Source organism: Solanum dulcamara, chromosome 11, assembly GCF_947179165.1.
Source record: "Solanum dulcamara chromosome 11, daSolDulc1.2, whole genome shotgun sequence".
Taxonomy (NCBI): domain Eukaryota; kingdom Viridiplantae; phylum Streptophyta; class Magnoliopsida; order Solanales; family Solanaceae; genus Solanum; species Solanum dulcamara.
The window spans coordinates 33,463,946-33,479,150 of NC_077247.1; the positions used below are offsets into that span (position 1 = coordinate 33,463,946).

Genomic DNA, 15,205 nt, shown 5'->3' on the forward strand with positions numbered 1-15,205 from the left:
CAGTGTGAAGAAAGATGCTGCATTTTATTTATGTTGTTACTTATTTAAAAATGACTATGTAAAGAAAAATGCATGTGATTTTTTCACGAAAAATCAATTTTAAGGCTTGAAACTACGGTTTGGAACGATTTGATTTACATGTTAGTGAAGTAAATAGTGTCCACAATAGATGTTTCAGTAATATGCTAGATTTGGAGAATCAATCTCAAACCATTCAAGTTGTTTTTGACAAGCAAATGTGAGAAAATAAGAAGTGAGCACTAGATTCGTTTAAAGGCTTCAACTAATGTGGCAAGGTTCTTCTTAGATTTGAATTATCTTTTCGAGGTCATGATGAAAGTGAATCTTCAAAAAATAAAGGTCTTTTTCTAGGTCTTTTGAAATGGCTTGGAAAAATGATTCGGAGGTGAACAGTGTTATTTCAAAACATGCTCCAAAAAATGCTATGATGATTTTTTCAAAAATTCAAAAGGAGATTGTTAGTGCTTGCGCAAGAAACTGTAAAAGCTATAATTGATGACTTGGATGGTGATTTTTTTGGGATATTTGTTGATGAATCCAATGACATATCACACCATGAACAAATGGCCCTTACTTTGCCGTATGTTAACAAAAAACGCAAAGTGAATGAGCGAGTTATTACTATTGTTCGTATTGGTGTTACATCAGCACAATTATTGAATGAAATAATATGCTCTTTGCTTTTGAGACACTTTTTGAGTACATCTAAAATATGTGGACAAGGCTATGATGGGGCTAGTAACATGCAGGGAGAGATGGATGGTCTTAAAGCTTTGATTTTGCAAAAACTCCATCGGCATATTGCATTCATTGTTTTGCTCACCAATTACAATTGACACTTGTAACCCTTGCCAAAAAATATTTGTTTGTGAATAACTTCTTTACTATTATTAATTGTTAATGTGTAGAATGTGGTTAGAGCATCATTTAGTGTACAGATCAACTTCGGGATCATCAAGCAAAAATGTTGAAGCAACTACTAGAAAGCGGTGAAATTCAAAGTGGAAAGGGTTTAAATCAAGAACGAGGGCTTCAAAGTTTAGGTGACACTCGTTGGGGATCGATCTCATTTTAAAACATTGGATGACTTTGTTGTTTTATTTTCATCTATAGCTTTTGTGCTTGATGCAATTAAATGTGGAGGTTCTAACCCAAATGATAGATTGCAAGCAAGAGCTTTTTTGGATATGATTAATGAATTTGAATTTTTTTTCTTACTACACTTGATGTTGAAAATATTGGTGATGTCAAATGAGCTGAGTGTAGCATTATAGAGGAAGGAGCAAGATATTGTTAATGCCATGGTATTTCTTGACATTACTAAAAATAAAATTGCAATTCTTGAGAGATGATGGATGAAGTTTCATTCAAATTAGTTAATAATTAATCGTTTTGACTGACTTTTTTACATAAATGATAAGTAGAAAAGAGGTAGAAACTAGAATAAATAGTGCAGTAGCAATAAATAAAAGAATATTTACTTTCATAATTTCAGCAATTTTTTACTTCGCAATAACTCGGGATTTAATCCCATAGAGATGATAAATCTTTAGCCTGTAAATTCAACTCGATGATCTTGAATCAGATCAATATCATGAATAATAATATCTAAACTATCAAATCAATTCATCGCCGAGAATTAAATAGCATAACATAGGAAGTTCTTTTGTTGGTGAAATTATAAGATTACAAATTACAATTGAAAAATAAAATAAAGAAATTGACTCCACTTCTTGGCTGAGGCGCGGATATCTCGCTTTCTTTAAGGAGATTCAAGCCCACTGCAGTAAATCATTTCACTGGTCCAGCAGTAGTCCTCTTGACTTGTCCCCTCTAGGATACAACAGCCTTATCACAAAATGTAACTCAACAAACTCTGAACAAGAGTTGAGTTTAAAGCTCCACACAAAGAACACCTCCCTTCAACTAATAAGAGCTCTTTTTTTAGACAAACTTAATTCTCTCAAAAAAAAAATTCTTCTCTTCCATTTCAAAACAAAGAAGACCTCTGTATTTATAGGAGAGAAAATCATACAAAGATGAAAAAATAATGGAATGCCATCATTATCATCATTTAGTGCACCATTATGATTTAGTGCACCATTATGATTTAGTGCACCACTTATTAGTGATAATTATGTTAAAAATACATAATGGAATAATTTAGTGCACCACTTATTAGTGATAATTAGATTAAAAATACATAATGAAATGATTTAGTCTTGCACTAACTAAAGATGATAATGAAAGACATTTTTATGCACTAAAGAGAGAATAATAACATATGTCACTTATGCAAATTAATATTACTCAATATTGATATTAAAATGCTTAAACACTTACATCTTTTATTCATACCGCCCCAAACTTGGATTCATTTTGTGATAAACATGAAATTTCGGTACCTAAGATGGATGAATTTTATATTCTTGAAAAGTCAAAGCATAGGCCTTCTAGTGTTACTTATTCACATCACTTGCGTGTTGAGCTCTTTTATGCTATAATTGACCTGCAACTTCAAGAGCTTAATAATCATTTTAATATTGTGAATGGTAACTTACTTCTTGGTATGGCAAGCATGAATCCGGCTAATGCTTTTGCTAATTTTGATAAGGAAAAAATAATGATTTTGGCCAAGCATTATCTAGATGAGTTTGGTGAACTAAAGCTTCGAGATCTTAGTTATCAACTTGATACTTTCATAATACACATGTGGCATGGTTATCCTACAATTCTCTGATTTGAAAGGAATTGGTGATTTGGCAAAAGCATTGGTTGATGCAAATCTTGTGGAGATTTATTCTCTTGTATACTTGTGAAGTTGACTGTTGCTACTGCAATTGTGGAGAGAGCATTTTCAGCCATGAAGCATATCAAGAATGAACTACGTAATAGTCTTGGTGATGAATTTTTAAATGATTGTTTAGTTTGTTATATCGAAAAAAAAATATTTGTAAATATTTGTAACAATTCTATTGGCCGTTTTCAGAATATGAAAACATGTAGATGTCAAGTATGAATAGATGATCTACTTTTATTATATTAGTACTAAATTAATGACATTCGTTCATTTTGAAATTTATACTTTATCCATAATTTTTTGCATTTTTTGAGTTTAAGAGAATCGTATATTAAAAATAGTAATCCCCACCCTATCTTCAAATTCTAATTTCACCTCTGATTTCATGTCAATCAATAAATCTATATACAAAAAGTCTCATGCATAACCTATTGCTATACTATACTATTATTTCATCTAATGAAGTCCCATGCACGACCTATTGCTAAATTACGGAGAGGTTAATAATGAAAAATTCTGAATTTATTAATCTTCCAAATCATTTTTCATTTTGATGAATTAAAATTTAAACATAGGGGGGAAAAATCAAAGTGCTAATCATTTCTTGATAAACATGTTTTTGAAATTTCAGATTGTCCTCGAGTTTGAATTGTGAAATTTACAACTCCGCTAAACTATTTTGGCTGAACCAAAAAGAGGCCAGTTGGGTCTATTTTCTATCCAAATAATAATATGCAATAGCAAGAACACAAAGAAATAAGACAAGCTATCCTTCTTTGTCAACAAAAAATATTGACTTTAAAAAGTTTAGATAGATTATAAGAAAATGAAATTAGCATTTCTTTGAAACGGTTAGAATGCAAGCCAGGCAACAAGTATAATTCTGGTTGTGTTAAAGTTTTCCACTTTAAGGACAAAGTTAAATGAAAATATGTAGTGGTTTAAGAATAATTAAACCAATAGGAATTAACAGAAAGGAAGTAATTGACAATCAAATTTCCATTTCTTTAACAAGTAAGGTCCAGGAACTGTTTACAGGGATTACAATATTTTCAAGTACTGTTTCTACCTTTTGATTTACGACATAAATAGATATGAATGAGAATATACTATTTCACAGCTACATGCTCCATCTTTACATTGACGGAGACTCAGAAACATGAGAATTGTTGAATTTGCGCGTGTCATTCTTGTACAGGGTCATGTTAATCTTCTTTGTATTGTTCCAGTTTTATCGGAGGTCCCCATAGGGACACTATGGCTATTCTTGAAAATCAAGTGGTCAAAACATCCGGGATGGTAGGGGACGGGTTTCCAACTATTTTACCCCCAAGATCTGGAAAACATTCAAATTCAGGTAAGGAACCTACTTTGCCATCAGCATCCACTTGTATGGGATACTTGAGAAGATGCCCATTCAATTCACTGAAATTATCAGCTGTGTATCTCTTCCAGTTATCTTCAGCAACTGCATTCACTCTCCTTACACATTCTAATGCTTCTGGTTCTTGGAAACAATCTTCTAACGTTCCGAGATGCTCTGCCCACAGAGACATTCTATATCCATAGATCTGGAGATCAAGACAAAATGAAAAAGAAATGATTCACTTAAACATCAGAGCTTTAGTAAATGAACTTTTTGAGTTCTAACAGTAGACTAGTCTTGCTTCCTTCTTTTCAATAAATTCACATATCATTACAGCTCGGACTATTTGTACTAATAGTCATTTGAAAAAAAAAATGAACACAAAATTAAAGGATAGAGAATCCACTGTAAATGACTTTATGACAAAATGAAAAAGTTCATTGCCCTGGTTTTAAAATGGAAGACATAGTATCTTCTTTCGAATTTGCATGTAACTTTCCAACTAAGAGCCCGTTTGGATGGGCTTAAAAAAAGTAGCTTTTATGTATGAAGTGCTTTTAGAACTTTGAAGTGCTGAAAGTTATTTTTATAAATAAGCAGTTGAGTGTTTGGATAAAAGTGCTTATGATGTGAATTTTAGGATTAAAAGAATAAAAAAAGGTAGTTTGAGAATTTAGTTAAAATATAAGGGATATAAAAGTAATTTCCATGGTCAAAGAAAATGACTTTAAGCACTTTGGAAAAAAAAGTTAGGAATTCTAACTTTTCATTTTTGACTGACTTTAAGAACTTTATGGCTTAAAGTCAGCATTAGGCAAACACGTCCAAAAGCTAAAAAGGGGCTTTAAGTTGGTTTTGACCAACTTAAAGCCAATCCAAACGGGCTCTAAAACTAAATCCGTTGGTCGCTTCCATGTCTATAAAATGTCATCCAAAGATCAACTTTTCTCTCTAACTTCAAATAATAAATATAGAAAATAAAGAATTTTGCAAGGGAAAATTATCAAACACTCTAACCTGTCCCCGTGGATTCTGCTGCTTCTTTCCCCAGGAGTGATGCGGCTGATAGGCACCCATAGCTATCTCAGTGTCCTTCGACCCAGCTAAAGATCGTTGATTTATGTTGGCAGAACCCAGAATGACATATTCATCATCTACTATCATTCCTTTAGCATGCACATATATCATGAAACGCTGAAATTTAAACGAATCCGAGACCTGGTAGCATGACAAAGATTGAAAAACATGCCTTAAAAAATTTGCCAAGCTTAATTGAATCGAAACCCGTCAAAACAATTTCATGAACATGATCTGCCAATATATGTTGCATTTCGCAGATGCTTGTTATGTGAAATGGAGGTTGACCATTCAAATCACCTGTTTTTCAATTATAAAGTTACCAGACAATTATGGAACCTGCTTTTTACCACCTTGAGTAAAAGTGGACTATGCAAAGGACAACTGGGAACTACTTCAACGCTGGTATAGAAGAGGATCTAAGGCTCTAAAACAAAGAGAAACAATACTGGAATGCATTCCTTGGGAATTGGGATACGTGGAGGGAAAGGAGAAAAAGATATTTTGAAGAAAAAATTATAACTGTACTTAGCGTCACATGCAAATATAACAACCGTGTCTAAATCCCAGCAAGTTGAGGTCCGCTATATGAATCCCCGCTGACCATGTCACTCTATTTAAACTCATCTCAAACCAATATCTAGAGTCGAATACAAATGTATAATGTTAGCTTCTTGGTTTAGGGTTGTCCATGCTTATGAAAAAAATATTCTGCTAGAGTTGCTTTGTTCCTCTTACATTACCAACAAGTAATTGAGTTTTTGCACCTCATGTATTCTACAGCTCTCACCACCATTTTGAGAGTTTGTTTTGCATTAATTTACTTTAACTACTTAGATAGGAGGGTGTGGAGGACCCATATTAGGATAGAAGGCTAGTACATAGTCTCGTTATTTTTCCCTATTCGTAGGCGCATTAGCGCATTACAACTTCGTGTGTTCTAATTTCTGTTATTTCTATTATTTCTGTTATTATTTACTACTTTCTATATTTTGATTACTCTATTTTATGTGTGACACTTTCGTTATTTATTTTTCCATAACGCTTTTAATTTCTTAGCCTTATCTGACATTTTTTTAATGCTTTTATTGAGCCGAGGGTCTCCAGGAAATAGCCGTCCTACCTTGGTAGAAGTAAGGTCTGCGTACACTCTACCCTCCCCAGACCCCATGTTGTGGGATTTCACTAGGTTGTTGTTGTTGTTGTATCTAGAAGCATCTTGATAGTGAACTCCCAGTGACAGTAAACTTATCTCAGGAAAATGGACCACTGCATAGGGTTTGGGCTTAATGCTAATTTCTCCCTTAGGGCGTACATTTTCATTAGTACGAGTATTCACTGCTCATAACAAGGACTTATATCAAAGAATGTAGGGACATCTCTTAGTGCAAAATGGTTGAAACACACCATTACCACAACTAAGGGGACAAAAAAACAACACTCCCTAGGGTATGACAAATGGGTATGTTGCTGTGTCGTAGAAATAGAGGGAAAACTAAGAATGGAGAAGCAAAAAATTAGGAGTGCGTAGAGGGTACAGCGCTTTTTTCATGTGAGGTTGTTCAAAGACGAGGAAGTTCTGTCTTCATTTTAAGGATTCTGTGACAATTCCATTGACGACCTTGAAGAGTTGAACAATTATACTATGAGGGCAGTGGCTGATATGGATTGTACAAATGAAGCATTCTGTCTAAATGCATGCATTTGGCGAAATTACAGAGTGCATGGATAAATACTAGAGGAAGTGACATGAAAGGAAGATAGATAAAGAAACGTAACACCTTTATGAAGAAGACAGTTTATCCATATATACTCCTTATCCAGACATACTATGGGCTAAATATAAAACCTACTAGATTAGATGAAAAAGTGACCGGTTCTTAGACACCAGCAAGCCAACAAGCTATATCTATGAGTAAAGAGCACAATTTTTTCAATCTCATGATGACCTTCCACTTCACGGCAAGTGCGTGCCGTGTTTATATGCTCACTTAACATAAACTACACAAATGCACTTGGATATTACCTTATCAGCATCACAAGAAGATTGAGCATTTGCTTCACGGTTGCCAAGGCAGTAAAAATTTAAATAATCCAGTGGATGTGAGTCTAAAAGCTGCATTGACTTGAGCTCCCTTGCAATAACTTGATACATCATCTGCATTGTCTGGCTCTGTTGAAAGCACACAAAATCTCAATAAAGCACATCCAATAGATTCTTGTGTCTGACGCATCTTTTGTATATCATAATATACTAAATCATCAAAAACAAATACAAAAATAGCACAAGCTTGAGACAACATAAAATATTTTAGTTAAAGGTAGCGTTCGTTATCAAAATTATCCTCTCATTCATACTGCTGGGTTCCTTAAATACACAAGATTTTCCCATTGACATCCTTTCTCAAAGTCCTTGTTCCTTGGTTTTGTGTCCCTACGTATTTTAGAAATAAAATACCAATTTATAAGGATGAGAATGTTTAGAAACTGGGCAGCTATTTCCATTCCCTTTTATGCTAATCCACACAATAACTGATGCAATTAAGATATTCGGATACCCAAACAGCTGGCATTTCTGTTATTCCAAAACAGCCTTTGATGTTGGCTGCCCACTGTGCTCAGTGTATCACATAATCAATGTTGGATGAAATTACATTTATGAAATCCAATATGCAGATAATGATGTTCCAGGAAACAGCTAACCTGCCAGTATAGAATTTCTTGCATAGTAGTTGACTTGGGATCCCCCTCGGGCCACATGGGCATAACAACGTATACACAAAACCGTTCCTTGGATCTAATTTTATCAGCAATTTTCAGTGCCAACTCCATTGGTACCAGATGATCAGCTCCTGATAAAAAATAATAGTAGGAATACGATTTCAAGTCTGGTAAGAAAGAAGAACCAGTGCTATTAAATCGAAGTAGAACAAGAAAATTTGATCAGCTCAACTGATGACTGAATGATCTTATTAAACTTATTACTGCTTTCAGGAAGAGATGGAAAACTTTCAAGACTTTCTGTAAATGAAACACTTTAAGAAAATAAAGTGGAGACGAACTGGAAGTTACAAAATTTTACAACCTTTTTCTTACTTTTTTCTAGGAATAGGAAGTATAAAACATTGAAACCTGTTAGGGGTCGTTTGATGTGAAGGATTACAGCAACTTCCTGATGCAATTATTAACAAGGACACAACTTATCTGTATGATGGCCATGTAAAATATGATAGTTAAAGTAACAACTGACTTTACCATCTGGATTTACCTATTAGTTAAATGCACTGAAGTAGCAAATGTAAATTGGCTCAACAATTCACTTGTGAATATAAAACCCAAGCTACATTTGTTGGTTGAGAATCATATCTTTTATTTATTTATTTGTTTATACAGTGTCATGTATTTTACATTTATATGCGATAATACAGCAACAGAATAAACTTACCTGCATCTTTGTATGATGGCCAAGCGTAAGATGACCCAAGAAAATACTGATTTTCAATATATATGAAATGCTGAGCAGATCTTATCGCCTGGATATATGCTGCTTCAATGCTTTTGTCTACTACCAGATCTTTTGAGCTAATAAGGTTCTGCAGAAGACATAATGCCCAGAAATAGTGAACAGTGATGGGCAATCAGATAAATTTTCTGCTAAATTCTCCATAAAGTATAGCTACTTTTGCAGAACTATGAAAAGATTATGATAATAAGCTATGATTTCTGTACCTGTTCCTCAGCAACATCAGTACTCTTGGGAAAACCTTGCACTGAACCTGAATCAATGGAACGAAAGATCTGCAATATGAGAAATGACGACGAGGTTAAAAGTGATTCAGCGAATTCTGTATACCATTTGCATGACAAAAAAACATCTACCTGCACGTGCCAATTTTCTGGGTGATCTTCCCTAGCTACATATAGTTCGGGATCATCCTCTGGAATCTCAGTCCTTTCTTTGGAAACAGCAAAGGCAGGGCTGAGTATCCATGAGATACGCTCAATTTTTAGCATTGCATCATCATGCCAACGGGACATCGTTTTCTTAAGAAAAGAGAATTCCCTCCATTTTGTTGCTCTCCTCCATCGCTGAGCAAAGTTTATAAGCACGTCATATGCAGCAGGTCCATCAATTCTACAGTGCAAATCATGCCATGGCTCCCTCGGGGCCTTGGTCCCTGGCTAGTTTATGTGGTACAAGTAAATGGAAATTGTTAACACATAATCAACTAGAAAGCCATGATAAAAAAAAACGAAATTATCACAGTAGAAAAGGCAGAGAAAGTCACATAAACATGTGGCTGGCAATAATCATATGATGAAACTGCAGGGTTTCACCATCTTTGGTTCATATCAAACATAACAACCTGGGGAACTTCTAAATAACCTTATTCTGATTGATAGTTGAATGTTCATTGTTTAATGTATGAAATCATAGTCCTTGGACATGCCTGATAATGTAAATGAATATTATTCAACACATTAAACTTCCATAAAGTTGTTGAGAAATTTAAGTCAAATAACATCGAAGTATGTCAATGAATTACTGAATGTCCAGTAATACTAGAAAAATTCTTATCTCATTGTTTATGTATTAAACAATCTTTTTCAATAATTCTGGTTTACAATAGTCCAAAACGTATTTTTTAAACTAAGACTTATTTTCAGTAAAAATATCATCTTGACAGTGAGACAATTGCATGCTTTTTATTAGTGTTTTTAAGTAAATTAAGGCTGATGACAAAATACTATACAATAACCAGTCTACAAAGTACAACTCTCAAACTAATTTAAATCAATACCAAAGCGAATAAGTAATAATGATATTAAAATAACAAGATAAGAAAATACAAACTTTCACCTGAATACTTAAATTCCAAGGACATGAGTGTCAGTTCGATTGAAGTTTCTATTAGCACTAGAATCTTTTTTCTTTCTCTTCATCAAAGTGTGACCACTTTCCCATGATACATGTCATGAAAAATGCAAGAGACTGATAGCTAAAATAGTTTGGGACAACAGTAGCTTGTAGGTAAAGTCTTCATTTTGGCTCCAACTAGTTCAGACACTTCAAATAGTAAGCAGATACAAAGACATTATTCTTGTGGTATTTCAAAATAAAGTTAAATTACAGATTTATTTAAAGTGACCGTGTCTCCTACATGGAAAACCACTGATCAATTCAGAATGTATGTATATATATATATACAAAAATTATATCTGAAATCTTCATAAAAAAGAATGATAAGTAATTAACAGGATGCCCCGAGGCGTAATTGCTTCAGGCCTTCAAGCAAAAAAAAATAGCTCCTAATACTTTACTAGCACTTCTTTCCAAGCTACATTTCCCCAATTGGCGTTTGAAATAAAAAAGTAGACCCTTTTAGATTGCTAATTCCGTTCGGAAACAGAGTTAAAGCTGGTGAAATTCACAAGACAGGAACCTCTTCATGCATCTACTCCAGCAAGGAATGGAACTCTGGATCAATTGGTTATCGGGATTACAAAAATAATCCAGTGTAAAATTAAGGATAATTTTATCCCGTTTGGTTGGGTTGTTCCCGGTATAAGAAATGCCAGAATTATTCTATACCAAAACTATGGTATTATTTTATACCGGATTTAACCGGGGATTCTAGTACCGGGACTACAAATCCTTAGATAAAACAGAAAGACCAAAATACTTTTAAAATAAAGGTAAAATTGTAAAGAAAACATTATTCAGCTTTAGACCAAATACTTGTTTTTCATTATACACCATATATCCCATTTTCGACGCAATGAGCCGTGGATATCCCAGCATAACTTTTTAAGGAACCAAACTCCTCCTAAACTTGGGGAACATAAGCACACTTGATTTAAGCAACATGGAAAGCTCAGAAAAATCCTGAGCAAAATTTTTACAGCAATTACAGAAGTTGATGACATGCTTTACAGCCCAAACTAATCAAACAGACTTCACCTATGGTGGTCGGACTCTTCAAAGATGTTGATAGGTGCATGTCGGATCCTTGAAAAGTAGTGCATTTTTGAAGGATCCGACACGGGTACGGCATCATTTTTGGAAAGTCCGAGCAACACAAGGCTTCACAACTTGAATACTTTGAACTACAGTTTTTTTTTCTTTGAACTACAGGTTGCCCTTTGCTTGTTGACAGTTTTAGTCACATGGGCAGTAGCAACTACTAAAATATCCACAAGCATTAACAAATGGGTTAAACTTCATATGCTGGAAACGGACTTTTCGATACTTTATAAGGTATATAGCTTAACAGAGAACCCTCAAGATCATTCTTTTCACATGACTTGGTCTCCACTAGTTATCATGATCAATCTGCTGCAATACCCCATGAGTCCAACTAGAATAAAGTATACTAGACATTTCCCTGACTACCTAATATCTACTAGCAGATTTCCTTAAGGCCATTTCAGTGCCTGCTGACTGTTCCTGTAACTTCTATTTGCTGAATTCGGGACAACAGTCAGCATACATGTTTCAGCAATAGAAACTACAGTTATTTGGATAACTCTTAGTAAAATGCTTCTTGTAAGAAATTGTCAATATTATGCAAGAGAGAATTATATTGCTAGGAACAAGGTTATTGGCCATCTGCATTTGTGAGGTTGATTCAACCTACGAACTTCAAATTTTTTGAATTTTCTTTTTTGATAAGATCTTTCTTGTAATTATCAATTATAAATGTAGGAACCACACCAAATTAAAGATTACATGTATCAGAATTATCAAAGAAATATTTAGAACAACAAACTACTCACAGGAAAGTTAGGCTGATGAAAATCATCTTTAAATACAGTGTCTAGATCACGGAATAAGCGATGTTCAGGTGTGTCATACCGACCATCACAGAGGTCAAGACCTCCTAAGAATGCTGTAATTTTTCTATTATTACCAGGAGCCTGTGTATCAACAAGAATGCACTTCTGGTGATGCGTGAACATGGTTCCAACAACCTGGAAGAAACAATTAAATATGCAAAATATCAAAAACAAAGGGGAGATAAAGGCCAAATAGTAAGGAAGTGGTTTTGTGTCAAAGCAAGAATAGATTTCTACGGAATATTCATGCTATCATTAGATATACACAATAACAAAATTTAGCTTCACCCAACCCAGCAAAGCCTGAGGTGCTATGTTTATAAGAAATATGTTTCCCCAGTCCACTATTCAGGACAATATTCACCATCAACAACAAAAAATAATGCATCATTGCAATCTTTTCTTGCTGAACCTTTTGACCTCTTTTTTTCATTTCTCCAGCAAACTTATGTGAACACTTTCTATTTTATAGAATTGGGTCTCGACGGGAACTATTAAAAGGTTATTGCAGAGACAGTAACTTCATAGTCACGTATAGAAGCTAAACCTCAAAGTTCTTAGACTATCTTAAACCTGACAAACTGGTGGATGGTTAAAAAGTTAACCTGTTGCTTCATAATGCTAATCTTGCAGCTATTTCAAACGGCTAGGATAAGTAAGTTACCTGTTGCTTCATAATGCTGAGCTTACTGCTAGCATAACGTGGTGACAGAACACAAATCACAGTTGAATGCTTAAAGAACTTTTTGGTCTCCTCATCGTGAGTTCCCATTAATCCTTCCTGCAACAAATGCCATCTCAAATTATTGTAAGGGTGCTATGCAACAAGAACTACAACTGATGACACAACATCTTGGAAAGCAAAGACAAAAGCAATTGGTTGTTCAACAATACATATTATACAGTACACTGAGCTCAGTTTGGTCAAATAATATACATTATCCAGCTCATATCTAAATTGCATAGAAAGATTTCCATTCACAATCATGGGTTTAACTACGTCCCAATATTAGTTGAAAAATGTTTTCAAAGGAATTGACATGCAGGCCTTGAGACTAGGAAGGCTTAATTGCCTTTAAAATGCCTACAAGCGGGATGTAGAACATTCACATAGCCGTACAGGAAATTATGGAGGGCTACATAGTCATTGGAGTTTAAGCAAGGAAATGAAGAATTTCCAATTAAATAACAGCAACCAGCAAGAGTTAAGCACGAGTGTACGACTAATGTTGTCGTTGGAGTTGAATTGAAATATATTACTCCCACCATTTCATTTGTCTTACTTTCTTTTTTAGTCCGCAAAAAGAATGTGTCTTTCCTTTCTTGACAACTTTTTAATTTCAATTTTTCACATAATTGTTTAAGAGCACAAGTTAAAAGACATTTCAATACATTCTATATATATATTTTTAGTTTAAGAAAAATCTTCTTCTTTTTTTTCCTTAAACTTTGTGTCAAATCAAAATCAAACAAATAAATCGAAACGGAGGGAGTATATAAAATAACAGCAACTTGCTAAAGTTAAATGCTGCTAGTTTAGATTATACTATCCATGAAAGACGTAACAAGAAAAGACAGTCACATGCTACTACTATCTAAATATCTTCTTTAATACTTAAACAAGAATAAAGTATGCATTGAAGGCACACTATAATATACTTTTATCAGAAAGTATTTCAACATTACATACCGTGTTAATGAAGAACTTATCATGAGAAGTTTTATCATCCCAAAGTAACAACAGAACTCGCACACCTTCTTGTGATTTGTATTTAAGCAATTCACCAAGTGTCAAATCACCACCTCTTGGCAATGGCCTTGTGGGTTCTCTGATTAACTTAATCTTATGAAAAACAGACCACCCAACAATGTAAATCAAATGATGAGCTTCTGAAATTGCATAACATATATCTTCCCAACATTTATTGTGTTCAAAATCTGTACCATTTTCCAATTCAATTTCTGGAAACTTCACATTATTACTTACATGAGCATCTTGGTATAGTTTTACTGAACTCCCTTTTCTCACTGGAAAATACGAATTCCTCACACCTAAATGTTGAGGATCTGAAGCAATCCCGCATTTGTACAATGGGTTTTTATCATAAGGGTAAAATTTCATGTGTAACCGAAGAGCCGTATCGGGTTTCCCGGAAGACCCAATAATAGGAAACCAACCGGAGATATCCTCACAGGTTGCGATAGTCTCCGCCGGAATTTTCACTTTACCCATAATTTCCGCCCCGAATAGGTCATCATCCTTGACCCGAAACTCCAAATAGGCTATAGGATGAGCTAAAGGGATCAGAAAATGCTCATCCCAAAATGGGTATTGTGAGTTAGATATGACCCGAGTACGGGCTAGAGCGGTTTGTGGAACTGAAACGGTGACATATGGGTCACTAGTAATGATATTCCGGTGGTGATCTTTCTTATTACTCCGTTGATCATCTCCGCCGGGGTCGGCGGTGGAATCATGTGGTTTACCGCAGATTCCACCGAAAGTGAAGCAACGGCGAAGACGATCGGAAGTTATGTCGAAGTTTGGTAAATGACGAGCTTCAATAATATGGAGTTGTAAATCTCCATGGAATATTATCATTTTTGGTTCAGACATTGTTGAGAATATGCAAATCCAAAGAATATTTATTTATAGCATGAAGATGATCGAGTGTTAGTAGAAGTAGAAAGAAGAAAGGGATATTCTTAATGTTTTTGGTAGATGGGAGTTTGGTTTGATATATACGTATGGGATAATGGCACGTTACAGTGACACACACTCTTTTTATTTCCTGAGATTTTACGATTACGATGAGTTGGTCATGCATGGAGGACGACGTTATTCTTCAAGTGTTGAAACAGCAATTTAAGCACACTTTTTGTAAAATAAATTCATGCTCCACGTCAAGAGCTCTTGTTTGTGTCTTGTGAACGATTATACTACACAACAACTAATTAATACTAGGGAAAACTACATAAAATAACTCGAAATTATTTATCCAAATTGAATCAAACTCAAACTATTAGTAGATTCATGACTCATACTATTTACCTTCTTACCTCACTTTTTCCTTTTTAATTTCGCGTATGATGTCATCCTGACA

General features: G+C 34.4%; 1 protein-coding gene and 1 non-coding gene across 2 annotated transcripts; both read right to left on the reverse strand.

Annotated features, from left to right (window-relative positions):
* Positions 1-3,802: 3,802 nt before the first annotated feature.
* LOC129874311 (phospholipase D delta-like) lies at positions 3,803-14,957 on the reverse strand. Its single transcript, XM_055949572.1, has 10 exons — positions 13,792-14,957; positions 12,766-12,882; positions 12,042-12,236; positions 9,144-9,446; positions 8,994-9,062; positions 8,710-8,857; positions 7,968-8,116; positions 7,291-7,437; positions 5,205-5,405; positions 3,803-4,392 (listed from the first exon to the last, which is right to left on the reverse strand). The coding sequence occupies exons 1-10, from the start codon at positions 14,716-14,718 to the stop codon at positions 4,096-4,098; spliced, it is 2,553 nt and encodes an 850-aa protein (XP_055805547.1). The 5' UTR covers positions 14,719-14,957; the 3' UTR covers positions 3,803-4,095.
* Positions 3,975-4,075, reverse strand: LOC129875353 (U6 spliceosomal RNA). Its single transcript, XR_008763152.1, has one exon. It is a non-coding gene; the product is annotated as a U6 spliceosomal RNA (small nuclear RNA).
* Positions 14,958-15,205: the final 248 nt, after the last annotated feature.